Source organism: Zalophus californianus, chromosome 17 (genome assembly GCF_009762305.2).
Source record: "Zalophus californianus isolate mZalCal1 chromosome 17, mZalCal1.pri.v2, whole genome shotgun sequence".
NCBI classification, from domain to species: domain Eukaryota; kingdom Metazoa; phylum Chordata; class Mammalia; order Carnivora; family Otariidae; genus Zalophus; species Zalophus californianus.
This window is the reverse complement of record NC_045611.1, coordinates 36812487-36838635: the sequence shown is the minus strand read 5'-3', so window position 1 is coordinate 36838635 and position 26149 is coordinate 36812487. Positions and strand designations below refer to the sequence as shown.

The following is a 26149-nucleotide window of genomic DNA, read 5'->3' as shown; positions in this document are numbered from 1 at the left end:
CACACATGTTAAAATTAGCAGCCAATTCAAGTGTTTCATTTATACAAAGTAACCAGAAAGATCCATGCATGGCCCAATTCTTTCACACTGTCCCTTGGGACCACAGGGTACCAATTAAGAAGTAATAGTAACAGGAATAATTTATTTCCTGAAGTTATACTAAGCACTTTGGGAAGTAAAAATAATTTACTCAAACCTTTATAGTTATTTAAGAAATCACTTTTTGGAATAATTTCATACACAATATCACACATGAAGAAGAGCTGCTATTAGCCATTTATAACACATCTACTGCATATATATTGAGTTGTTTTTCTAAGAGTAATATATGCCATGAGAAAACATTTATTATTAATTCCCCCTTTGGGGATACAAGAACATATATGCCCACATGGCCCACCACACACCAGTCTAACTCTCTGTTAGGTAAAAGATCTGCTAAGTGGGCTTTCTTCCCCAGACTTGAGGCTGAAGAAGCTGGCAATCCATAAACACCAGACACAGACCAGAAAAGCCTCCTGAGAAGCCTGTTCTCTCTAGCCAAAGGACCAGGCAGCCCAGACAGACAGAAAACTTTCAGACAATTATAGCTCCATGCCAGCCAAACACCAAAGATAAAAACAGTGGCCCATCCCCATGCATGCTGGCAAATGCCAAGAGAGAATAGACTTCCACCTTCTCAAGGCTGTTACCAGGCACCCCAACTCTCCCCATGGTGTGGTGTCAGAGAAGGCCAATCAAGAAGCCAGGATGTGCATACCCACCAGCCAATAACAAGGCCCTAGCAGCATCAGTGGAGACTACACACTCCCACCGGACAGTAACAAAGGGCCACTCCCCCTCCCCACTAGAGTGGTATCAGAGCAGGCCTGGTAGAAAGTCTGGACTTTCACCATTGCCCAGTGGTAACAAGGCCACTGCTGTGGGCCTCAGTGTCAGTGGACACCATGTGAGAAACCAGAATTTCCAACCCCTCTCAGCAGTAACACCTCCCCCATTCAAACCGGGTATCAGTGGAGGCTAAATGGGGAACCTGGACTTCTATGACCCTCCACCTGGCAGTAACAAGGCAGTGGCCTCCACCCCATCCCTTCCTGCAGTGGTGTCACTAAAAGAGAAGATCCAGGCTCTCATAATACAGTACAAGATACCCAGGTTTTAGTTGAAAATCACTTGCCATACCAAGAGCAAGGAAGATGTCAAACTGAATAAGATGGTCAATAGATGCCAAAACCAAGATGTCCAGAGATGTTAGAATTAGCTGACGATGATTTTAAAGCAGCCATGCTAAAAATGCTTTAATAAGCAATTATGAACATACTTAAATGAAAAATGAGGGGTGCCTGGGTGGCTCAGTTGGTTAAGCGACTGCCTTCGGCTCAAGTCATGATCCCGGAGTCCTGGGATCGAGTCCCACATCGGGCTCCCAGCTCAGCAGGGAGCCTGCTTCTCCCTCTGACCCTCTCCCCTCTCATGCTGTTTCTCTCTCTCTCAAATAAATAAAATCTTTAAAAAAAGAAATGAAAAATGAAAGGCACATACAGAAATAGAAAGTCTCAGCAAAGAAACAGAAGATATAAAGGACTAAATGGAAATTTCAGAACTCAAAAATAACAAAAAGCTCCGTGGATGGGCTCACCAGCAAAAAGGAAAAGACAAAGCAAAGATTCAGCGAACTGGGAAGACAGAACAACAGAAATTACCCAATCTGAACAACAGAGAGAAAATGCACTGAAAAAGAAAAGTGAATAGAGCCTCAGGGACCTGTGGGACTATAACAAACTACCAATATCAAGAATGAAATGAGACAGCAGCATTGACCCTACAGACATCCAAACATTAAAGGAATACTACAAAGAACTCAAAACATGTAAACTTGACAATTTAGCAGAAGAGATGTCACCTGCCTCCCCAGGCTGGTGTGAGGCCTAAGAGGCTGGGTGGGAGGTGGTGCATATAACACCCGTAACACCAGAAGCCATGCTGCCACTGCCAACAAACAGGAAAGCCCTTCACCACCAACCTGGTGCCCACTCACAGGAGCTCTGTAACCTCTGAGCATATCTGTTAACTCACCTCATGCGAAATAGGTCATTTGAACAGCCCTATAACTATTTAGGAAATTGAATTCATAATTTTAAACCTGCCAAAAAAGAAATCTTCAGGTCCAGATGGTTTCACTGGAAAAACCTACTAAACATTTAAAGAATTAATGCAAGCTAGGGAAGGGAACACTTCTAAATTTGTTTTATGAAGCTAATATCCTGATACCAAAACTTGACAAAGACAGTGCAAATAAAGAAAACTTCAATATCCCTCATGAATACAGATGTAAAAACTCCTCACAAAATATTAGCAAATATAACACAGCAATATATAAAAAAATATACACTATGACTAAATTGTTTATTCTAGGGATGCAAAACTGGTTCAAAATTTGAAAAAACAATGTAATCCACCATTTCTTTTGTCCAAAAAGAAAAATCATGTAATCATATGAAATGATGTAGAAAAAACATCTGACAAATGTCAACACACATTCATTATAAAAATTCTCACAAAACAGAAATAGAGAACTTCTTCAACTTGATAAAAAATATCCACGGGGCACCTGGGTGGCTCAGTCGGTTAAGTGTCTGCTTTGGCTCAGGTCATGATCTGAGAGTCCTGGGATAGAGCCCTATGTCGGGCTCCCGGCTCAGCGGGGAGCCTGCTTCTCCCTCTCCTTCTGCCTTTCCCACGGATTGTCCTCTGTCTCTCTCTCTCTCTCTCTCAAATGAATAAAATCTTAAAAAAAAAAAAAAAGAATATCTACAAAAAGCCTACTTACCCTTGTACTTAATGGTATAATACTGACACATTCTCCCTAATATCAAGAACAAGGTAAAGATGTCCACTCTGACCACTCTTATTCAACACAGTGCTACAAGTTCTAGTCAGTGCCATAAAGCAAAAAAAGGAAACAAAACCATACAGATCAGAAAGGAAGAAATAAAACTGTCCCTATTTGCAGATGACATGATTGTCTACATAGAAAATCCCAAGGAATCTACAACACTCCTAGAACTAAGAAAAGTCAGGAAGGTCACATGATATAAGACAAAAGTCGATTATGTTTCTATATAGTAGAAATGAACACATGGAATTGAAATTAATAACACAAGATGACTTATAATCACTTAAAAAAATGATTTACATACAAATCTAACAAAACACATACAAGACTTGTATACTGAAAATTATAGAAATGCTGATGAAAGAAATCAAAGATGTAAACAAATGGGAGAGACACAGTGTTCACAACATTGGAAGATTCAACATAAAAAAGATGTCCATCCTCCCCAAATTGATATACAGGTTTACTAGAATTCATATCACAATCTCAGCTAGATTTTTTATAGATAGAGACAATATTTTTCTAAAACGTTTATTGAAAGGCAAAGGAACTAGAATAGCTGAAGCAATTTTAGAAAACACAAATAGAGTGGGAGGAATCACTCTATCAGATTTTAAGACTTTACAGTAGCAGGTTATGGTGGAGGGATAGCTACACAGATCAGTGGAACGGAATAGAGAACCCAGAAATGGGCCCACACAAATTTCCCAGATGATTTTTGACAAAGGTGCAAAACCAATTTATTGGAAGGACAGGCTTTTCAAGAGATGATGTGGTTACAATTGAACATCTATGGACAAATAAATAAACCTTAACCCAAAACTCACATTTACACCAAAATTTACTCAAAAATAGATCATGATCTTAAGTGTAAAATGTAAACCATAAAATTTTTAGGAAAAAAAAATAAGAGAAAATCTTTGCGATCTAAGGCTGGGCAAAGAGTTCTTACACTTAACACCAAAAGCACTACCCATACCAGGAAAAATCAATAAATTGTGCTTCATCAAAATTTAAAGCTTTGTTCTATAAAAGCCTGTGTGAAGAAAATGAAAAGATAAGCTATAGACTAGCATAAAAATCTGCAGGGGCACCTGGGTGGCTCAGTCGGTTGAGCATCCAACTCTTGATTTTGACTCGGGTCATGATTTCCGGGTCATGGGTTCAAGCCCCAGGTAGGGCTCTGAGCTGGACATGGTGCCATGGCTGGACTTGGGATTCTCTCTCTCCTTCTCTCTCTGCCCTTCCCTCCCCGCCTGCTCGCAGACATGTGCGCATGTTCTCTCTCAAAAAAAAAAAAAAAAAAATCTGCAAAACAAAATACCCACCAGAGGACTAGTATCTAGAATATAAAAAGAACTCTCAAAACTCTACAGTAAAAAAGAATAATCTAATTAGAAGATGTGCAGAAGTCACAAATAGACATTTCACTGAAGAGAAGGATGGCAACATCAAAAGGAATGAGATCTTGCCATTTGCAACAACGTGGATGGAACTGGAGGGTGTTATGCTGAGTGAAATAAGTCAATCAGAGAAAGACATGTATCATATGACCTCACTGATATGAGGAATTCTTAATCTCAGAAAACAAACTGAGGGTTGCTGGAGTGGTGGGGCGTGGGAGGGATGGGGTGGCTGGGTGATAGACATTGGGGAGGGTATGTGCTATGGTGAGCGCTGTGAATTGTGCAAGACTGTTGAATCACAGATCTGTACTTCTGAAACAAATAATGCAATATATGTTAAGAACAAAAGAAGAAGAAGAAGATAGCAGGAGGGGAAGAATGAAGGGGAGTAAGTCGGAGGGGGAGACGAACCATGAGAGACGATGGACTCTGAAAAACTAAATGAGGGTTCTAGAGGGAAGGGGGGTGGGGGGATGGGTTAGCCTGGTGATGGGTATTAAAGAGGGCATATTCTGCGTGCAGCACTGGGTGTTATGCACAAACAATGAATCATGGAACACTACATCAAAAACTAATGATGTAATGTATGGTTATTAACATAACAATAAAAAAATTTTTAAAAAAAGAGAAGGATGGCAAGTAAGCATATGAAAAAATGTTCCACATCACTAACCACTAGGTAAATGCAAATTAAAACCATACACCTATCAGAATGGCTAAAATTAAACAGTAAAAATACCAAATGCTGGTGAGGATACAGAGAAACTATCATTCAAACATCATTGATGGGAATGTAAAATGATAGAACTACTCTGGAAAAGTTTGGCCATGTCTTTAAAAAGGGTAAACATGCAGCTACCATGTGACCTACAACTGCACTCCTGGGCATTTACTCCAGAGAAATGAAAACTGTTCACATAGTAACCTGTGCACAAATGTTTGTTGCAGCTTGATTTACAATAGCCAAAACCTGGAAACAATCCAGATATCCTTCAACAGGTGAACAGTTAAACAAACTGTGCAACAACCATATGCTGGAATACTATTCTGCAATAAAAAAGAACAAACGTTTGGTACCCACAACTTGGATGAAGCTCCAGAAAACTGTGCTGAGTGAAAAAAGCCAATCCCAAAAGGTTATGATGATTTACATTTACATAACATTCTTGAAATAGTGAAATAACAGAAATGGAGAAGAGAGTGATTTAAAAAGTCTGAAGGAGAAGCAAGTGGATGTCACTATCAAAAGGCAATATGCAAGATCCTTGGAATGATGGAAATACTCAACTTGACTGAGTGGACGTTATCCTGTTTTGCTATTGTACTACAGTTTTGCAAGATGTTACAACTGGGGGAAACTAGTACAGAATACACATATAGGATCTCTCTGTATTACTTCTTACAACAACATATTATCTCAGCAATTCTCTCAAAATAAAAAAATCTAATTAAAAAACAAAAGCAACTGAGCTTCAATTGCTACAAAATCATTTATAAAGTTAAGAAATGTGAAGGGTCTAAATTTCTCAAAGTTATCACAGAGAAACTGAGATTTCTTATTTTTCTTCCTTATACAACTGAAATCTGCCTGACTTAGTACATAAAAGTGCCTGACCTGCTTTGAAGAAAGAGAACAGGAGTCTGCATTTACATGTTGGCCCCACACTTTGTTTATGTATTTAGAACTTAAACCTAAACTACTTCCCCAAAGGATAAGAGATTTTCCTACCTTGGCACCATATAAATCCGAGTTCTTCATTAAAAATTCTGCTGATGTTCGCACTGTGACTCCTGTAGTTTCACACTGCAGCACACAGTTTTCCAATGTGGTCTTACCACGGTGAATGACTAGGATGAAAACATGCAATCAAATGCTTTTTGTGTGTTTTCCAATATTAGAAATGGTCTAGAGCTGACATTAGGTGGTCTAAATATTTCTCTAGCTACCATTTAAACTTTGTTACTGGAATTACAAATTCATAGTATACAAAATAATGACTAAAATCTAAAAGCAGCATTCTTAAAAACAAATGAATTGATCTCAGAAATGCAAAATCGGGTTAAAAAGCACTTGTCATTACCAAAAAAGTATCAGAAAGTAACTTTCATGAGTATCTTGGAAGGGAGAAAAAAAGGAGACCCAATTTAAGAAAGGGGAATACAGATTCTAGAAAACCAATACCAGCACAATGTGAATAGAGCTGCATTGAGTCTAGGGCTAAGTCAAATACAAAGAACACAGACCACAATATTGGAATGTTTAAAAGAAAAAAAATGATCACAAGGAAACCAATATTAAACTAACAAATTTTCAAGAATAGACTGAACTATTTTTCAGAGTAAGCTTCCTAAGTCATCATGTCATATACATAAATAATCAGCCTTCCATATACTCAAAAGTGGTTTATTAAATTGCATCTTCCAGGAAAAGTAAAGTTTTCTTTTAAAACCTGAAACAAAATAATACAGGAAATATTCAGATACTTACTCAAGATTCCTTCTACAGCATCATGCTGAATAAATTTTATTCCTGAGATTTTAATATTCACACCTGTACAATCCACAAAAGTATCTCCTTTGCCCATCTTTTCTATCACAATATCATCTGGTAGACCATATCCTAAGGAGAAGAACAAGAGCATTTAAGATGGGTGAGGGGAAATGTCTAAACATAAAATTGCTACAATTGATTTCTCTATTTCAATGGCTCCAAATGATATGAGACCAGTCAACCAACTTGCATTTAAATAAAATCTAATTATCTCCCCAGATATCTTGTTTAATTTAAACCAGGGTATACAACTTTTAATAATAACAATTCCTCAGTTTGCCCCCATATCAGGAAGACTACCCTATCAACCATCTCAGACTAACTCAGCAGTAAATTTGCTTATAAAACTGCTATATAAAAATAAATAACCCTAAATACAGCTGGTTCAAAAAGCTTTAAAGCATTTAACCCTTACAGGTTTTTTCCCAACTCTAAATTCTATTATTCTAATATAAATTAGGTTTAAAAAACCTAAGTATTTCTCAAGATTTTCTGATTTTAGTATTCTCTTAGACTGACTTAGAATGTGACAAACTGACTTAAAACCATTTTAATTATTGAAAAAATAGGTCTACCTTGTGAACCAATAAAAAACATTGGATCTCTACAAATCCCAAACTAATAATATAGGCCAGACCTCTGAACAGGCATACAAAAAACTGGACTATCAGAAAACTAGAGAAGTTGCCTGACTTATCATAAAACAAAAGCATACAGACAAAGCTGTAAGAAATACCTCTCGTTGTCTAAGATGAGTCTTTGCTTGAGTAAATGAAAGCAGTCACTACATTAAAGGCAAAACCAGTGAAGTTGTACTCAAAGGACACAGACAAGCTTTCAGGGGCAGTGAAGGAGAATGCAAGAGGATTCCATACTCAGGAATGCTGCCAGTGGTGGACTCTGGATGACTGGATTATAAGTATTTTTTTTCCCTGATTCTTTTTGTGTCTGCCTGTAGTTGGAACATTTTCTATAATAACCATTATTTTTTATCATCAAAAAAATAAAAAATCAAATGTCATATTGAGAAAAAAACAGATTACTGCATAAACAAGCTACATATTCTTAGTAGTTTAAAACATAAAACCATCACTTAAGTGAATATATGTTCTAAACAAGAAAGAAAAACCCTACCACAAGTACTGTTAACACCCTACACACAGTAGGTACTCAATTATATACCTCCTGTGATAAGTGTTAGCTATAGATCAGAAAAGATATCAGATACCCTTTAATCTTACTCATGAACAAGTACTCCATAAATTCACATTAGAGATACCATAGGATTTCCCAAATTCTCAGAAATGCCTTCTGTCAGTAAATCTAGTTATCTTTACACTTAAGTATCAGAATTCTATATGGTTATTTATTACACTTTGGCAATTTCATTATTAATATCCTTACCAATCTAGGAAGAACTCTTATCCACCATACAATCTATAGTATCAATGCTATTTTCACTAGGCCAAAAAGTAAAGTGTTTTTATTGCAGTGATTTATCCTGCAGATGTGTTATTTATACACACACATCTATCATATATCAAATATTGGAGAGGAGAAAGAACAAAAATTACATAAACAAAAAAGGGGGTGAGGTGATGTACTAGTGAACAGCAGGAAATTAAACTCCCAGCCTTGCTTCCATTAAGAAGTTTTGACAAGATAAAGAACATAGCTTAAGCAGTTTGTGAACAGCTGCACAAGTCCCAAAATGATAAACAATTTTTTGCATTACAAGCTTTATTGCTAACTTGAAGCTCTTTTGGTAAATAGTTGAACAGGTGCATCTAAATTTGACATGTTATAGAAATACACAGGACCAAGATGAACAATTGTAAAGTAACCTAAATTTAGGAATCACTCTAAATGTACAATAAGATTATGACTGCTAAAAAGTTATTTTTAATAGAATCTTTCAACATAAATGTTCTCAAAAGTACACTTTGGTTACAATACGAAGTGTACAATTTGACATTCAGCAAGCTTTTATTTATTTTTTTCTCTAGAGAGAGAGCACGCAAGAGCATGAGTTGGAGAAGGGCAGAGGGAGAGGGAGAGAAGCAGACTCCCCACAGAGCGTGAAGCCCATAGCTGGGTTTGATCCCAAGACCCTGAGATCATGACCTGGGCCAAAACCAAGAGTCAGACACTCAACTAACTGAGCCACCTTTAAAAGCCCCTCAGCAAGCTTTTAAATAATTAATAAGGGTGCCTGGGTGGCTAAGTCCGTTGGGCATCTGCCTTCAGCTCAGGTCATGATCCCGGAGTTCTGGGATTGAGTCCCTGCTCAGTAGAGTCTGCTTCCCCCTCTGACCCCCACCCCTTGATCGTGCTCTCATTCTCTCTCAAATAAATAAATAAATAAATAAAATCTCTTAAAAAGAAAATTAAAAATAATTTAAAATAAAAAATAAAGAATTAATAAGACAAAAGATTTTGGTCCACTTTCAAGTTGGACCTATACCTATGCAAAAATATGTTAAATTTAAAAACAAAAAACAAAAAAACATGCATCAACATATCCATAACATAAGAAATAAGAGTAAGCAAGAAATAAAAAATACTAAACTCTAAAAAAATATTGGTAGGAAAAATTATTCTAGAAATGAGATTTCCTCGGGCGCCTGGGTGGGCTCAGTTGGTTGAGCGACTGCCTTCGGCTCAGGTCATGATCCTGGAGTCCCGGGATCGAGTCCCGCATCGGGCTCCCTGTTCAGCGGGGAGTCTGCTTCTCCCTCTGACCCTCCCCCCTCTTGTGCTCTCTCTTTCTCATTCTCTCTCTCAAATAAATAAGTAAAATCTTTAAAAAAAAAAGAAATGAGATTTCCTCTTCATAAACCACCTACAATCTAGAAAATATACTTCTTCCTAATAGTCTTTTTTTCTCTATGTGCTTGTTTTCCCCAACACATACAAAGAATCATACCTCAAGTTGCTCAAACATGGAGTCAATCCCCCATACACTTTTTTTTTTAAAGATTTTATTTGACAGAGAGAGCACAAGCAGAGGGAGAGAGAGGGAGAAGCAGGTTCCCTGCTGAGCAAGGAGCCCGATGTGCCACCCGATCCCAGGACCCTCGGATCATGACCCAAGCCGAAGGCAGCCGCTTAACCGACTGAGGTACCCAGGTGTCCCCCCAATACACTTTAAATACTCTTAATATTTTAAGGCAACTCATAAAAAGGAATAAGATCTTGCCATTTGCAACAACGTGGATGGAACTGGAGGGTGTTATGCTGAGTGAAATAAGTCAATCAGAGAAAGACATGTATCATATGACCTCACTGATATGAGGAATTCTTAATCTCAGGAAACAAACTGCATGTTGTTGGAGTGGTGGGGGGTGGGAGGGAGGGGGTGGCTGGGTGATAGACAGTGGGTAGGGTATGTGCTATGGTGAGCGCTGTGAATTGTGCAAGACTGTTGAATCACAGATCTGTACTTCTGAAACAATGTAATATATGTTAAGAAAAAGAAAAAGAAGATAGCAGGAGGGGAAGAATGAAGGGGAGTAAGTCAGAGGGGGAGACGAACCATGAGAGACGATGGATTCTGAAAAACAAACTGAGGGTTCTAGAGTGGAGGAGGGTGGGGGGATGGGTTAGACTGGTGATGGGTATTAAAGAGGGCACATTCTGCGTGGAGCACTGGGTGTTATGCACAAACAATGAATCATGGAACACTACATCAAAAGCTAATGATGTAATGTATGGTGATTAACATAACAATAAAAAAATATATTTTAAGGCAACTCATTTGAAATCAAATGGATTAAATCATATTCTTAGAGCTTCAACAAGATGAGTGACTTACTGTTTTCTTAAGCGTATCATGCAAGAGTTTGGTTGCATGATATCCCAGACTCACCTTCCAGCTCAATGGAATCAGCAATGGCGAATGTGCCATGTACCATGTAATGGCCAGGACAAACAATCACAGTGTCCCCTTCATAGCAGGCATTTATAGCAGACAACGGGTCACTATGGAACTAGAAAACAACAACAGATTGCAAATATAGACCCCCAAAATGGCAACCTACATATCACTCCAGGTACCCTCCTGCTTCACTTTATAAAGGGAGCCAAAACTGCATACTCAAGTATCTCCTCATGATCAACACGTGCTTGGTAATTTACTAATGCTGATGAAAGGCAGGGCTCTCACTACTACCCATTTCACAAAAAAACAACTCTGGTAAGCTCCTGTAAACGCTTTGTAGGATTCAGGAAAACCGGAGTGAATCAGAAGAAAAAAAGCCACCTGAGGTAAAAACCTCCTTTTACCTGAATTTCTGTTTCCTCCTTACAAGGCTCCTGACAAAGCCTGTCCCTGAGCAGAGATCGCAGCAGACCAGTCATCATGGTGGAGGAGACCACATGCATGACCTTCTGACCATTTAGACGAATGCCCTTTGCTTGGATGTTCGAATTCTTCTGATAACCAAACACGTATCTTAGAGAAACCAACAGAGCCATCAGTTCTTAGTAAGATAGCTGGTTAGAAAAGATGCCAACTAACTAAGAATAACAAAGACACACATACCTCAACAAAGGATTCTCAATGAGTTTTAGCTTTTGTTTCAACTGTTCAATCTCTGAATACAATTTTAACCCTTCAACCATGGAGATGTTTTCCTGCTCAGAATCAGAGTTACAATTTGACAAACTGCTTCTCAGATTTAAAAATGTCCTGTAACTCTCCTCACATTGGGACAACAGATTGCGGTAATCAACAATAAGTCCTGAAGGAACTCGGTCTTCAAGGATGTCATAATGCCTGAAAGTTTAAAAGTAAATTGAAATCCACTGCCTTTCTGACACATTTTCCTATCATTAAAACAGCCCATTTAGTCCTCAAAAACCAGAAAGAAAAGCATTTTATCGTACATAACTCAGGTACATGTAAAGTCTTTCTGAATAGCACTCTATTATAAGTGGAAGCTATTGAAAGTTTTAAGGACCACTTCATTAAGGTCACTAACTTTTCTTGTTTTGGGGAGTTGCTGGGTTTTGTCCTTAGATCCAAGCATTTGTGCTTTAGAAACACTGAAATTCACATTTTACCATTTGTAATCATTATTTAATAAAAAATGATGTTCTCATATATTAGATTCTTTTTTTTTTTTAAGATTTTATTTATTTGTTTGTCAGAAAGAGAGACAGGGAGAGAGGGAACACAAGCAGGGAGAGTGGGAGAGGGAGAAGCAGGCTTCCCGTGGAGCAGAGAGCCCGATGCGGGGCTCGATCCCAGGACCCTGGGATCATGACCTGAGCCGAAGGCAGACGCTTAACGACTGAGCCACCCAGACGCCCCTCATATATTAGATTCTTAATAAGCAGATGTCAGAGGGCAATCTGGGGGTGTGGGGCGGGGGGAGGGAAGTATCCCAATAGTTTCACAACAATGTTGAAGATTACCATATTTATAGGATCAAAAATTAAAAATGATTCAAGCATTGGGTTTAGTCCTTCTTCACATTTAAAGCACTACAGCACAAAATTATGCTGAATATTCCCTTAGGAAGATTATTACAGTATGTTTCAAAAACATAAGTCTTTGGGCGCCTGGGTGGCTCAGTTGGTTAAGCGACTGCCTTCGGCTCAGGTCATGATCCTGGAGTCCCGGGATCGAGTCCCACATCGGGCTCCCTGCTCGGCAGGGAGTCTGCTTCTCCCTCTGACCTTCTTCCCTCTCGTGCTGTCTCTCATTCTCTCTCTCTCAAATAAATAAATAAAATCTTAAAAAAAAAAAACATAAGTCTTTGAGATTCTCAGAAAAAAATATAAAGCTGCCATTACTAAACTAGAGAGTGATTAAAACAAAATAACCTTGTATTGGACAACCTTATTGGCATTTAAAATTTATTATTACTTTATATACCTTCTCAAACATATAGACAGAACCAAAGTATTTCTAGATGCAATAATTTATGAATGTAGAACAATCACGTTAATGGATGTGAAATTAATGGATTTGAAAATAAACTGCAATTTTATTGTCATTACCTACAGTTTTAAATAATTGCTTTATTTCTCAGTTAAAAATGTATTGACTAGCTATGCCTGAGGCCAGAGTTTTTCAACCTTGGCTGCGTATTAGAATCACTGGGGAGCTTTTAAAAATACAAATGCTCAGGTCCCCATTCAGACCAATTAAATTGGTCTCTAGAAGTAGAGAGGTTTTTTTTAAAGTTCCTTGGGGAATCTAATGTGCAGTCAAGGTTGAAAACCATTGCCTTAGATGATGTTTTTTCAACTTAGTCATGCTCTAAATAAGATAGGGGGAAAAACAGAACCACATCCTAAACAAATTTACATGAAATTACAGTTAACATTCAAACAGTATTTAAAATAAATAAAAAATAATTTTTTTCCACTTTTCAAGTAAATGAATTAGGTGAAGCTTGAAAAGCATGGATTTTGTCTGCTTTGGTTAATCCATACTCATTTAAAGATATTCTAGAAATCCACTTTGCAAACAAACAATTGGGAACCAAACCACTGACTGCTTGATTAGGTCTTTTAAGTTATGAAGATTAAGACTCAAATTTTAGGGCGCCTGGGTGGCTCAGTTGGTTAAGCGACTGCCTTCAGCTCAGGTCATGATCCTGGAGTCCCGGGATCGAGTCCCACATCGGGCTTCCTGCTCAGCAGGGAGTCTGCTTCTCCCTCTGACCCTCTTCCCTCTCGTGCTTGCTATCTCTCATTCTCTCTCTCTCTCTCAAATAAATAAATAAAATCTTTAAAAAAAAAAAAAGACTCAAATTTTAAAAGTTTCTTAGCATTTCCAATATCCATGCCAATCAGCTTACTTCTTCTCATTAAAGTGATACTTTGTGGTCTGGAAGCAATGAGCCAACATCTGTGTCTCAGACCCATAAGCTTTGAAGCACAATGTTTTGAATTAAAAAGGAAAAACATTTACCTTACAGTACAAAATCAAGACAATATGGCTTGATTCCCTTTAAATCCTGCCTGTTGATAACACTACTCCTATCTTTGCCTAGGGACCTTTTATAGAGTCTGCCTACATTTGATAACATTCCAGTTTCCCCAACAAGTACTGTAGTTTCTTCTCCATAACTGAAAACAATTCCTCCCTTAGGCTTTCCCACCTGCCAGTGATGTACAAGGTATGTATGTAAATCATTTCTTTTTTAACATGTAAAGCAGTCAACTCAGAATACAGTCCTTTCCAAGATCAAATTTGCTAGATACACGATACTCACCTACCATTACATTTCACTTCAATCAAAACCAGTCATTGCTTTCTAAGAGCAAGTGTACCAAAACTAGAAAATATGTAAGCTTATTGAAATCCTGGCATTTTATTGAGTACACTATGGGAAAATAGGAAATGCACAATGGAAAAATTGGAAAGGCTAAATAGAAATCATACATAATTCTAAATCAGGTAGAACCATTAACCAGATTTTTCACATTTTTTTTACTTATTATTTACTATATAAACCAAGAGAAACTTACTAAATATAATTGGGTTCCACAAAAATGTAAAGGGTTACTGCCTTATCTTATGTAACCAATCATCTTTCACAGAGGAAAAAAAAATTTTTTTTGAGTGCAAGTTCTAATTTCTTATTGCAGCGCTGCCTTTAAATTACCACTTATGAATACAAGAAAAATTACCTGGTCTTAGAGTACCATCTAGTGGAAATCTGAATGAACATTTAACAAAATCAGTGCAGAACAACTACTTGGGTTGCATGGTTAAGCTAGGTTTTTTATAACTTAAGCATTTTTCCCTATTAAAATATGACAAATTAGAAAAAGAATGTGTTTCGGTATTTAGGAAATTTTTATGCACCACCAATATTAACTGTTTGGTATTTTCATCCATTTGTCAAATAAGATTCAAGGACAAGAACTTGACAAAACACCCTGAAATAACTCTGTTAGTTTAACCTAGTGTGTTTTACTGTAGGAACTTAGAATAAAGCCAAATATTTTTTAAAGTATTCTTTTAAAAAAGCAAAAGTCTTCTATAATTCAACTAATTTCACTATTTTTCAAACTGTCTTTGAACTTAACACAGAGTTTTTTTTAAACACATTAGCTCAACTAAGTTTTAACTTATAAAACAGTTAGCTATTTAACTTCAATGTCCCTGAACTCTGCTGTTACTCAGTTTATAAACTATGAGTAGGTTACTCTGCCCTTGCACAAGTTTCATTTAATAACTTTTCAATGGGTTATACTATTTGTATGGTGGCCTGTTCTTCTGTGTGTGGGCCCCTGAAGTATATATACACCAGATGGGTAAAATTAAACCATGGACAATTTTTCCAACATGTACGAGGTCACTAATAAATACTTACAATCTCAATCGAGGTTCAACACATCTGACAAAATAATCATACTCATCCTCCTCTTCTTCATCCCAGCTCCTCCAAATGTTTTGATAGAAAAACCTGAAAAGGAAATTCATATCATTCAAATTCAATCACTGGCTCAGTGTTAAGGTTCTGGAGGGGTGCAAGTTAAAGAGTAAAACAAAACTGTATCGGCTCCAGTAGACAATGTCACATAAATGTTAGACTCGATAGTCATGAGTCATAGAACTTCTATGGACTGGCTAAAGAAATTTTTCTACAACACTGGTTCCATTATGATCTTTAATTAGAACTATTTATTGGGGTGCCTAGGTGACTCAGTTGCTTGAGAGTCTGCCTTCAGCTCAGGTCATGATCCCAGAATCCTGGGATCAAGTCCCAGGTCAAATGAGCAGGGAGCCTCCTTCTCCTTCTCCATCTGCCCCTCCCCCCACCAGCTTGTGCTCTAAATAAATAAAATCAAAAAAAGAAAAAAAAAAGATTTACTGACCATCTGTAATTGGGTGGATGGTAGTGCCATTTGTTAAGACAGAAAAGACTGGTAGAGAAACAGGTTTAGGTTAAGAACAGAGTTGTTTTCTCCATGTTTGAATGGAGATGCCTATCTGACCTCCAAGTGGATGATGTCAAGAGTGAAGATGAATATACAAGCCCAGAGCCCAAGGGAAAGGTCAGGGCTAAAAACAAAAATCTGGGAGTTGTCAGCATATTGATGGCATTAAAGCAACAGATGAGATCATCTAGGGACATAATATAAAGCAGCAGGTCTCAAACCTGGCTGCATGTTAGAGTCCCCTTGGAAGCTTTTAAAAATTGGTTCCCAAACCTACTCCAGACCAATAAAACAGAATCTTTGGGGGAGTTGGGGGTTAGACACAGAATTCAATTTTTTTAAACCTCTCCAAGTGATTTAACCAATTTTTATTATGGAAAATTTCAAACATATACAAAAGCAAGTAGTATAATGAATACCATGTATGCATCACCCAGCTTCAACAATTATCAATGCATAGGCAATCTTTTTTCATCTCTGCCCTACCCACTTACTTCTCTGCTCCCCACCCCCACCATCCCAACACTGGATTACTTTAAAGCAAATGTTAAACATATAACATCATTCACAAAATTTAGTACGTAGCTTTAAAATAAATCTTTATACCAAGAAAATGTTATAATTCCCTTAATATCCAAATATCCAGTTAGTGTTGAATTTTCCCTATTTGTCTCTTTGACTATTGTTGCTGTTGTTGTTTTATCATTGGCTTGTTCAAGTAAGGGTCCAAACAAGGGTCAACCATTGCATTTAATTAAATCACTTTTATTCTATAGATTATCCTCCGTCCTTTTCTCCTTGCAATTTATCTAACAGTTTTCCACACTCTGAATTTTATTGATTGCATCCCCATGGGGTCATTTAACATGTTTTTCTGTTTCTTTTACTTCTGATAAACAGATAGTAAGATCTAAAGACTTGATCAGCTTTAGGAAAGATTTTTTTTTGGCAAGGGTACTTAAAAGGAGACACAATGTACTTCCAACAGGAAGTATATGATACCTGGTCATCTCCTCTGATGATGAGGTTAAGAAACCATTGGATTCAGGTTTGACAGTCTGATCCATCCACTACCAAGTTCCCCTTGTGAGTTTTTAACCAATGGTTGTAGTAGCCAATCATGATCATTGCCTAGAAACTTTATTATAAGTTGTAAAATATTAATATTCTGATCCTATCATTCTTTCTTCATGTATTAGTTAGAATACTCCTATAAAATAACAATTTCAGGTGATTCTAATGTGCTTCCAAGGCTGATTAAAGAGAGAGAAGGGTAACTAGTCTAGGATGGATCCCTGCGTAACTCCAACATTTTAAAGTTTTGAGCAAGAGAGGAAAAGCAGGTCAAGATGACTAAGAAGCTGGAGGGGAGTGTGTTAAAAAGATGGGAATGATCAAATAACTAGAATGTGACCAAGAGGGAAATCAAGATGTGATCAGAGAAGAGGGTGATGAAGAAGGAGAACATGGAGGACTTTGGTGACCTCAAGCACAATTTCAGTGGTGCTGTTGGGCAGAAGCATTACTGGAATGCCAAGAAGTGCAGACTGAAACTACACAGAACTCTGTCAAGAAGTTCTGCTGTGAAAAGGAGCAGTGAAGATGAAGCCATCTCTTAATCCTTGTAGATTGGACTGCCAGTCTCTTCATCCTCTAGAGTCATCTTTTCTGTTGTTCTTTGGCGGGTTTTTTTATTTATTTATTTATTTATTTAATTTGAGGGGGAGAGAGAGAGAGAGCACAAGAGCAGGGGGAGGGAGAAGCAGACTCTCCACTGAACAGGGAACCTGACACAGGGCTCGATCCCAGAATCCTGGATCATGACTTGAGCTGCAGACAGACGCTTAAAAGAGAACCACCCAGGTGTGCCCTATAGAGTCATCTTAAAAAAAAAAAAAACGAACCTGAGCATGCCTTTACTCCATTAAAAAACTGCTGGCTCCTGCCCTCAGAATGAAGTTCAAAATCCTGAGCGTGGCAGTGTTCCATGGGTTCACAATCTGGCTCTAGAGCTCCTCTCTTGCTTCAGACCTCCTACATGCCAACTCTCATTTCACAAGCTCTTGCAAACCTCCGTGTGACATGCTGGTCAGGCTGTCCATCTTCTCCACCTGGTGAGCTTATACCTACATTTCAAGACCCAGCTCAAGTAGTAAGCTCACCAGTACCATACTGGATATTCATACACCATTCACATCTCCACCTCCTCCGGTGTTTATTCCCTCAAGACAGAAACCTTGACTTCTGCCATATCCACTCATATCTCCTCATCCCCCAGATCCACTCCACCACCAAGTCCCAGCCATCCTACCCTGTCAGAAAGCCTCCATGTGTCCTCTCCATACCCCACTCCCGTCCACTCTCTTGCCCCTCCCCTGGTCTTCCTAGTCCATCTCCCTGCATTTGTTTTCCAAACAGCAGCCAGAACGAACCTTTTAAAACACAAAGCTGATCCTATTCACCTTTGAATAAAAACCTTTCAGTGCTTCCCCAGTGCTCTTAAAGACAAAAATGACTAACTGGCTGACAAAGCCCTGCATATTTTCCCTCCGGACAACCTATAAGCTGGTTTCCTAAGCCTCCCCCATTACTGTCTGTGTTCCAGCCACACTGGCCTTTCAGTGCCTTAAACTTACTCAGCTCCTGAACCTGTTCCCTCCCCACTCCTGCCATAGTCCCTTTCACCTTGCCAACACTTCAGACTCAAGTTCAAATGCCATTTCCTCAGGAGACAACCATGTAACAGTCAGTGACCTAGTCTTAGAACACTCTACCTCTTCACTGCACTCACTGCAGTTTCCAATCACATATACACTGTTGTGTGATTAAGATTCATCTCCCACCTTTAGATTGACAGTCCCCTGGTGATGGTGATTGTGTCAGTTTCATGTATCAGTCAAATCTCCCCTTCAATTCAGGACCCAGTACTTGAATATTCATTGAATAAACAAATGAGAACCTGAATAATTTGAAATTTTCTGGGCATGACCAGAATCTGAGCCCTCAAAATGAAGAATAAATTTAGCTAGACTCACCTTCAAATAATACCATTACTAATTCTAAATACAAGTCTTTCTACCAACTTCAATACCCCTAGAGATTAGCTCCCTGACTCTTAATTTCCTAAACTCATCATTTATCCCTTTTCCTTCAAATGCTTCAATTCACAGATTTTTTTTTAAAGATTTTATTTATTTATTTGAGAGAGAAAGAGAATGAGAGATAGAAAGCACAAGAGGGAGGTCGTGAAAGGTCAGAGGGAGAAGCAGACTCCCTGCTGAGCAGGGAGCCCGACACGGGACTCAATCCCTGGACTCCAGGATCATGACCTGAGCCGAAGGCAGTCACTTAACCAACTGAGCCACCCAGGCGCCCAATTCACAGATTTTTTTCAAGTGAGAGAAACATAAGAGAATTATTCTGGTTCTGGACAGAAGCCAGTTGTTTAGATTTATATTGCTTGGCCTAATACTGAACATATAGGGTTAAAAGTTCTTGGATACAATTAGAAATTTTCCATAAGATCTTGGAAGCAGGGCCCAAGAAACATCCTGCTTCTTTGTAGAGCATTCAAATTAAGCTCAGCAAAACCAGGTTAACTCACTAATGGTTTAAAAACTGAAAACTATAAGACATTATGCCACACTATTAACATGATCATTATATTATCCAGTCTCCCAGTTCCTAGAGGCATAGAAGTCCATTTTTAAATAGACAAAAGTCAGCCTTCCTTAGTGAATATACTTACAACACAGAAGATCCAAAAGAACTATCTGTATCAGTAACTATCTGACAAAAGATTTATCTGATGATGGTTATCAGAGGGGAGGTGGTTGGGGGGATGGGTGAAATAGGTGATGGGGACTAAGGAGTGCACTTGTGTGATGAGCACAGGTGATGTATGGAACTGCTGAATCACTATATTGTACACCTGGAACTAATATAACACTGTATGTTAACTACACTGTACTTAAAATTAAAAAAAAAAAAAAAACGCTCACCACTTAATCCAGGTAGGAGCTTTCCTCCTCACTCAAAGGACAAGGAGTGCACAAGCTCAAGTGGAAATCAAGTATTCCAAAAAAGGTTGAAAGGCATGAACATATACCCTAAGGATCCTGAAAATGACCTAAGAAGACACCTTCTTTGGCCAGATACATTCTTGGGGCCAGGGCGGGGGGGGGGGGGGGGGGGGGGGGGGTGTGTCTTTTATCGGTACACAAGACATGGTGTACCACCTACCTCACTTTCTCTCCTTTCCTCATATTCAAGTACATCAACCATAAACCTTAGCATCCAGAACTTTTAAGAGTTTCTAAACATATGCAAACCAAATGAAGAATCCCCTATCCTTTGTTAACATTTGGGGACACTGAATGAAAGCTATACAGGAATCCTGTGTATTTTTTTCAACTTTTCTGTAAGTCTGAAATGATCTCAAAATGAAAATTTTTTATAAAAAATCATATTATAGAATTATTAATAAATACAGATAAAAAATAGTAAAAACATCCAATTCTTCTTAGACTCTGTTTTCACTTTTCTGTATATTCTTTTTTGTTTGTTTTTTAATTTTTTATTGTTATGTTAATCACCATAAATGACCAACTTTATAGTATGAGTTTTAAATCTGGGTATATAACACAGACCAGAATTACTGCATTTCATCCTAAGTTTCTGGCCACGAGGTTATTTTTATCAACTCTCCTCTCTTCCTACCTGACATGTTCAATTGCAAGAGCTGTCTGGTCAAATACTCCAGAATCATCAAACACCACCCACAGCTCCTGCAGGGGCAACCGATGTTCCTTCAAATTGAGGAGCTCATTCATACACTCCAAGGTAAAAGAGCTCACTTGAGATTCACAGAGGTATGGGTCGGCAAGCCTCACCACTGCCTTCAAGGCTGCAAAGTCCACATTGGTGACCTGAAATTTAAAATAATATGACTTACATGGAAATCAAAATGAAGATACTTACAAAACACTACTAGTAGCCTGATTTTTTTACACGTGTAATGGGAACAGGGAGCCTTCTTCCATAATATAAAAAATAAACAAGAAGGGCCTGGCTCTTACCCAAATGGAGCTTACACTGTAACTGAGGAGACAAACAAGACGGTGATGAGCATGTGACAAAGTGTAACCAGTAGGGGTGGTGGTCTGATTTTGCTGGGATGGTCGGGAGAAGTCACTTCTTAGCTGTGATGTACAGGACGAAAGGGGAGCACCCATCTGAAGAGCAGGAAGGTGAAAAGGCCCTGTGGCAGAGAAAAGCTTGGCTGCTGGAGTAGCAGACACGCAGTATTTTTTTGCTGGAACCAAAGGAAAGAAACGGGCCAGGAGAGGGGCAGCAGGAGATGAGGTGAGAGAAAAGGCCAAAAAGATCAGGACAGAAAGGGCATTGGAAGGAGCTTGGATTGTGTATTCTCTAGACAATGAGAAGCCACAGAGCCAACACCAGGGCTTTGGTGAATGCAATGCATTCGAGGTTTTAAACAGAGGAATGACACATTTCTCTTTTAAACAATGACTTTGACAACTTTTAGAGGGGGATCAGGGTGGAGGTGGGGGGCTGGACGTGGACGGCCGACAGGGCAGTTGACAACATCACCATAACCAAATTAACAGGCCTTTACTGCAACCAAAGATATTAACATAATACAAAATTTAAATCACCAGGAACAGCTGCAACCCACTGCCTCTTCCATAATCACTGCAGTAAATGATGTCATTTTCTAAAAGAGCTGCAGCAACAACTTGTATTCTCACTCCCTGGTTTAACATTTTAGGTTAACAGGGTTTTCTGTAGTCCAGTTAACAAACACTGAGAAAAATTCACAGCTGTAATTAGAGTGCAAATTTAAGGTAAAAGGCCCAGTCAGTTGAAAAATAAGATTGTTTTTACTTTTGACAATGGGACACATTATCAAGAGATTAACCACATATCTACAAATTTGTTAGGCAAAATATAGGCCAGTTTTAAAATGGCTGTTTGGTTTTGGTTTGAGTTACTTAATGGACTACAACTTAGAAGGTAAAAAATTGAAATTCTGTTGACTTCATAATGAGACCTCTTTATTTTTTAAATGGTCTCAAATACCTCCTCCACTTCATAGGTTTATAATTCATTTCCCCTTGTCAAAGGACACTGGAACTTTAACCATCTCAATTCCCTGGTAGCTCCTCCTTGGCTGCCTTTAAAATTTGCAGAACACTTCATATACCATGACAATTAGATGTGAAAAACATGCTATTTTCAATCAGCTCATAAACTTTAATTAAAAATAAGCACTTTGGCTGTAACAGTCTGAAGGAAAGTGCTTTTAGCCAGAGACAAATGTCTTAACAACAGAATTAAATTTACCTCAACCAGCACCTCAAACACATTAGTGTGCCAGACTGCCCGCCATCCAGATGGTTCAAGGACCTTCTCCAAGAACTCAGCTGTGAATTCTCTTACTTCAGACGCCTTGCAGTCAGCTACAAACAAATTAAACACAATAAGAATTGAGACTGCATAAAGCAGAGAAAAGTTAATAAATCCACTTTCTCAGAACCAACTGGCAATCTGGAGACTGAGACAGACAATCTACTTATAAACTGAAAAGATAAAAGCAGAAAAAAAAAAAAAGGAAAAGAAAAGAAAAACCTACTCACCTAAAATGTAATCTTGATAAGCTTTGAATCGCTCATAGAATAAAAGTTGACTTGTCTGGAATATTTCTGGGAAATGAATCTTTCCTGAAGGCACAAAACTTGGTAAACTAGAACCTGGTTTATCATGATTGCTACAATCACTGCATGAATCTTCATCTTGGAACAGACCTAAAAGAAAAAGGAAAATAAGCAGGTTTAACTATCCCAGACACCTCCAGTGCTTATAGACTGCTTCTAATTTCATATCCTTGCTTAGAAATTCCAAACAAAATACAAACAAGGGATTTGGGTGTGATGTTTTATTTACCTTTATCACTGTCAGAAGAAATTAGTTTTCCAAACTTGAAAATATCTCAAAATCCAAGTTCTACTTCAAAACAATAAGAACTTAAAATCTTTCATAGGTTAGGTCTTTGTTGTTCTGTGAAGTTTTTCAGGGAGGCAGAGAAAAAGGGTTTTTTGATTCACTAGAAATCACTAAAGATCTCCTTCAAAGGATAAAGCTATGATTCTTACTATAGTTAGCAACTTAAAATGGTCAAATATCTTGTTATTTTTTTTCCCAAAACAATTCCATAAAGCTGCATTAAAGTTAGGAGCTGGTTTCCTATATTCCTTCACAAATGAGCTGAAGCCTCCCTTTCTTTTCTGCAATATCAGTCTGTCAATGCCCCTCAATAAACAGGGATAAGAGATTCTTAATACATAAGGTTTACTTCACTAAAGCTACTTCGCTAAACTTTCCTCCTGATTTCAGTGACTGTGTCTAAAGAAAGGATTAGAAAATGCTAATCACATTAGGTTTGGGCTATATGTAATTATGTTTCATAAGGCATGATTTGGTCAGTGGCATATCTAATTCTGTATAATACGATGTTTTTAATAGACAAAACAACTACTAAATAAACAATGCTGAGGGTAGCATTTAAGCTGGCAAAATAGTCTCCACAGGTTGTTTCAGGAAGGGTATCTGAGACTATTATTAACAGCAATCTTTCTCTCCACCACACCCCACCCCACCACGCCCTGCTCCTCATATTCTCTCCTTCCTTCGACTTCTTTGCCTCTATTCAGGCCACCAGAACTACTTGATCCCACAAATGACCCACAGCCTACTCAAGTCTACTGCTCACATGCTAATGCACATGAGCCTCAAAGGACATCAATACCTCACTAGCTGTGTGGCAATCTCTCTGTGCCTCAGTTTCCTCTCCTATAAAGGGAAGATGAAAATAGCATGCCTATTTCAATTAAATTAATTAAATAAATTACCTGTTAATCACTTACAACAGTACCCATCAAATAGTATATATAAATGTTTATTAATGAAATAAGGGGCGCCTGGGTGGCTCAGTCGTTAAGCATCTGCCTTCAGCTCAGGTCATGATCCCAGGGTCCTGGGATCGAGCCCCGCATCAGGCTCCCTGCTCCACAGGAAGCCTGCTTCTCTCTCTCCCACTCCCCCTGCTTCTGTTCCCTCTCTCACTGCGTCTCTCTCTGTCAAATAAATAAATAAATTCTTAAAAAAAAAAATAATACCTTCTCACACCCATTAGGATAGCTATTATCAAAAAACAACAACAAAAACTATCAAGGAAACAAGTGTTGGTGAGGATGTGGAGAAACAAGGAACTCTTGTACACTGCTATAGGCAATGGAAAATGGTACATGGCTATGGGGAACAGTATGATGGTCCCTCAAAAATTTAAAAATAGAATTGCCATACGACTCAGCAATTCCACTTCTGAATATATATCCAAAAGAACTGAAAGCAGGATCTCCAAAAGATATTTGTACACCCATGCTCATAGCAGCATTATTCAATAGCTAAGAGGTGGGAGCCACCCAAGTGTCCATTATTGGATGAATGGATAAGCAAAAGGTGATATCTACATACAAAGGAATATTATTCAACCTTAAAAAGGAAGGAAATGCTGACACCTGCTACATCATAGACGAACCCTGAGGACATTTCATGAGGTTAAATGAAATAAGCCATTCACAGGAAGACAAATACTGTATGAATTCACTGATATGAGGTACCTAGAGTAGCCAAAGTCATAGAGACAGAAAGTATAATGGTGGTAGCCAGGGGCTGGGAGAGGGGAATATGAAGAGTGATAGGTACAGAGTTTCAATTTACAAGATGAAAGAGTTATGGGGACTGATGGTAGTGACAGCTGCACAACCGTGTGAATATATTTAATACCACTGAACTATACAGTTAAAAATGGTTAAGATGGTAAACTTTATGTGTATTTTAACACAATATAAAACAAAGACTACCTTACTTCCGCACAATTCTTTACAGCCACTTTGAAAGTACTAATTTTCACACATTATTTCAATTCACCTTCAACATTCTGTAGGACCATGGCTCTGTTTTCCAGATAGGAAAACTAAGGCCAAGTTATTTTTGCCAGTTAACAAGAGGGATTAGTAGTGGAATTAAGTCACATGTATGTTTTCTCCCTTTGCCAGGACCCTTTCCACTACATAATCCCACTGAAAATGTTAAAGGAAAAGTCTGAACAGCTTAAAATATTAGGAAAAAAAAACATAACGGAATCTCCATAAAGAGGTAGACAGGACTGTAAATTATACTTGGGCTCTATTTATAGACTCTGCCCCATCCTGGCTCCCCTAACTTTGGGCGTGTCAGCTACTCTCAGTGCTCGGGGCAGCTACTGAGGCCAAGGGTTCACGTTTCTTCTCTTTTGGGAAAGGGTTCGTGATCTCCTCTGAGAATGAGATGAAAAAGAGGAGATGTCTCTCCACAGATGAACGCGCAAAAAAAACAAAAAACAAAAAACCCGGAAGCCCACCCAGACCTCCAGGTTGGAAATTCCTGAGCGGGCCCAACCCCCTTCCGTGTCAAGGAAGCTGAAGCCAGATGGGGAGAGGGGAAGGGGAGATGCCCAGGGTACCTCCCGACTTTGACGTTCTGAGAACGGGTCGGAGCCTCTCACAGTCACCGCCGCCACCCTAGCCAGCCGGGTCCGGAAGGCCGATAAGACCCAGGGGCCCTCGGAGGGTCCCGACGCCCCAAGCCACCGCGGGGGACACGGTCGGCTGCTAGGAGGCGGCTCCTCGGACCCGACAAGACGGGTACTCACCTTTCTCCAGAGGCGCTGGCTCCTCCTCGACCGCCCAGCCCGTGCGCTCCGGCTGCGGAGTCATAGCCTGCGACCCCAGCCCGACACCCGCCAGCAGTCCGTCAGCCATTTCAAATTTCCGCGGGCAGCCGTCTAGCCCTGGAACAAAGTGACGCAGGCGTTTCTGATTGGATGGTGGGCCGAGGCCCTCGGGCCAATTAAAGGAAAGCGTACGTTGCCCCGTTTCCGAACGAGCTCCGCCCTCTTCCAGCCTCCTCTAACCCCCATAACCGCGCCTTTGCGCCACCTGCTGGGCGGGCGGACCGCTCTTCCCGTCCAAGCTCTTGGTCTTTTGTTTACTGTGACTAATGTGGACAAAATTGAACTGGAACATAATTTGGGATGATTTCTGAAACATTACCAAACCATGCCTGGAAAGGGGTATTAGCATAAGAAGCACTGAATTGGGGATCAAAAAACATAGTATTTAGACTTGTTTCTGCCATTACTAGTGGTATTACCTTAAGCAGGTCACTTGACCTGTCAGAAGATCATCTTCAGTTGTAATAGTGCATTGGCCTAGGTGGCTGTGAACTTTTCATCACTAAAAATCAGCCTCAGTCTCTCTCAACATCCCC

General features: G+C 39.0%; 1 protein-coding gene across 1 annotated transcript in view; it reads right to left on the bottom strand.

Moving 5' to 3' along the window:
* SHCBP1 (SHC binding and spindle associated 1) overlaps window positions 1–25648 on the bottom strand; it is a 29726-nt gene extending 4078 nt beyond the window's left edge. The window contains exons 1-10 of the mRNA XM_027618961.1: window positions 25533–25648; window positions 22417–22584; window positions 22124–22239; window positions 20477–20685; window positions 15190–15282; window positions 11397–11630; window positions 11138–11306; window positions 10722–10842; window positions 6791–6922; window positions 6032–6150 (exon numbers count right to left, since the gene is read on the bottom strand). Of these exons, the coding sequence (XP_027474762.1) occupies window positions 6032–6150; window positions 6791–6922; window positions 10722–10842; window positions 11138–11306; window positions 11397–11630; window positions 15190–15282; window positions 20477–20685; window positions 22124–22239; window positions 22417–22584; window positions 25533–25641 (1470 nt within the window). The 5' untranslated portion in view covers window positions 25642–25648. The remainder of the gene's footprint in view (window positions 1–6031; window positions 6151–6790; window positions 6923–10721; window positions 10843–11137; window positions 11307–11396; window positions 11631–15189; window positions 15283–20476; window positions 20686–22123; window positions 22240–22416; window positions 22585–25532) is intronic.
* Window positions 25649–26149: the final 501 nt, after the last annotated feature.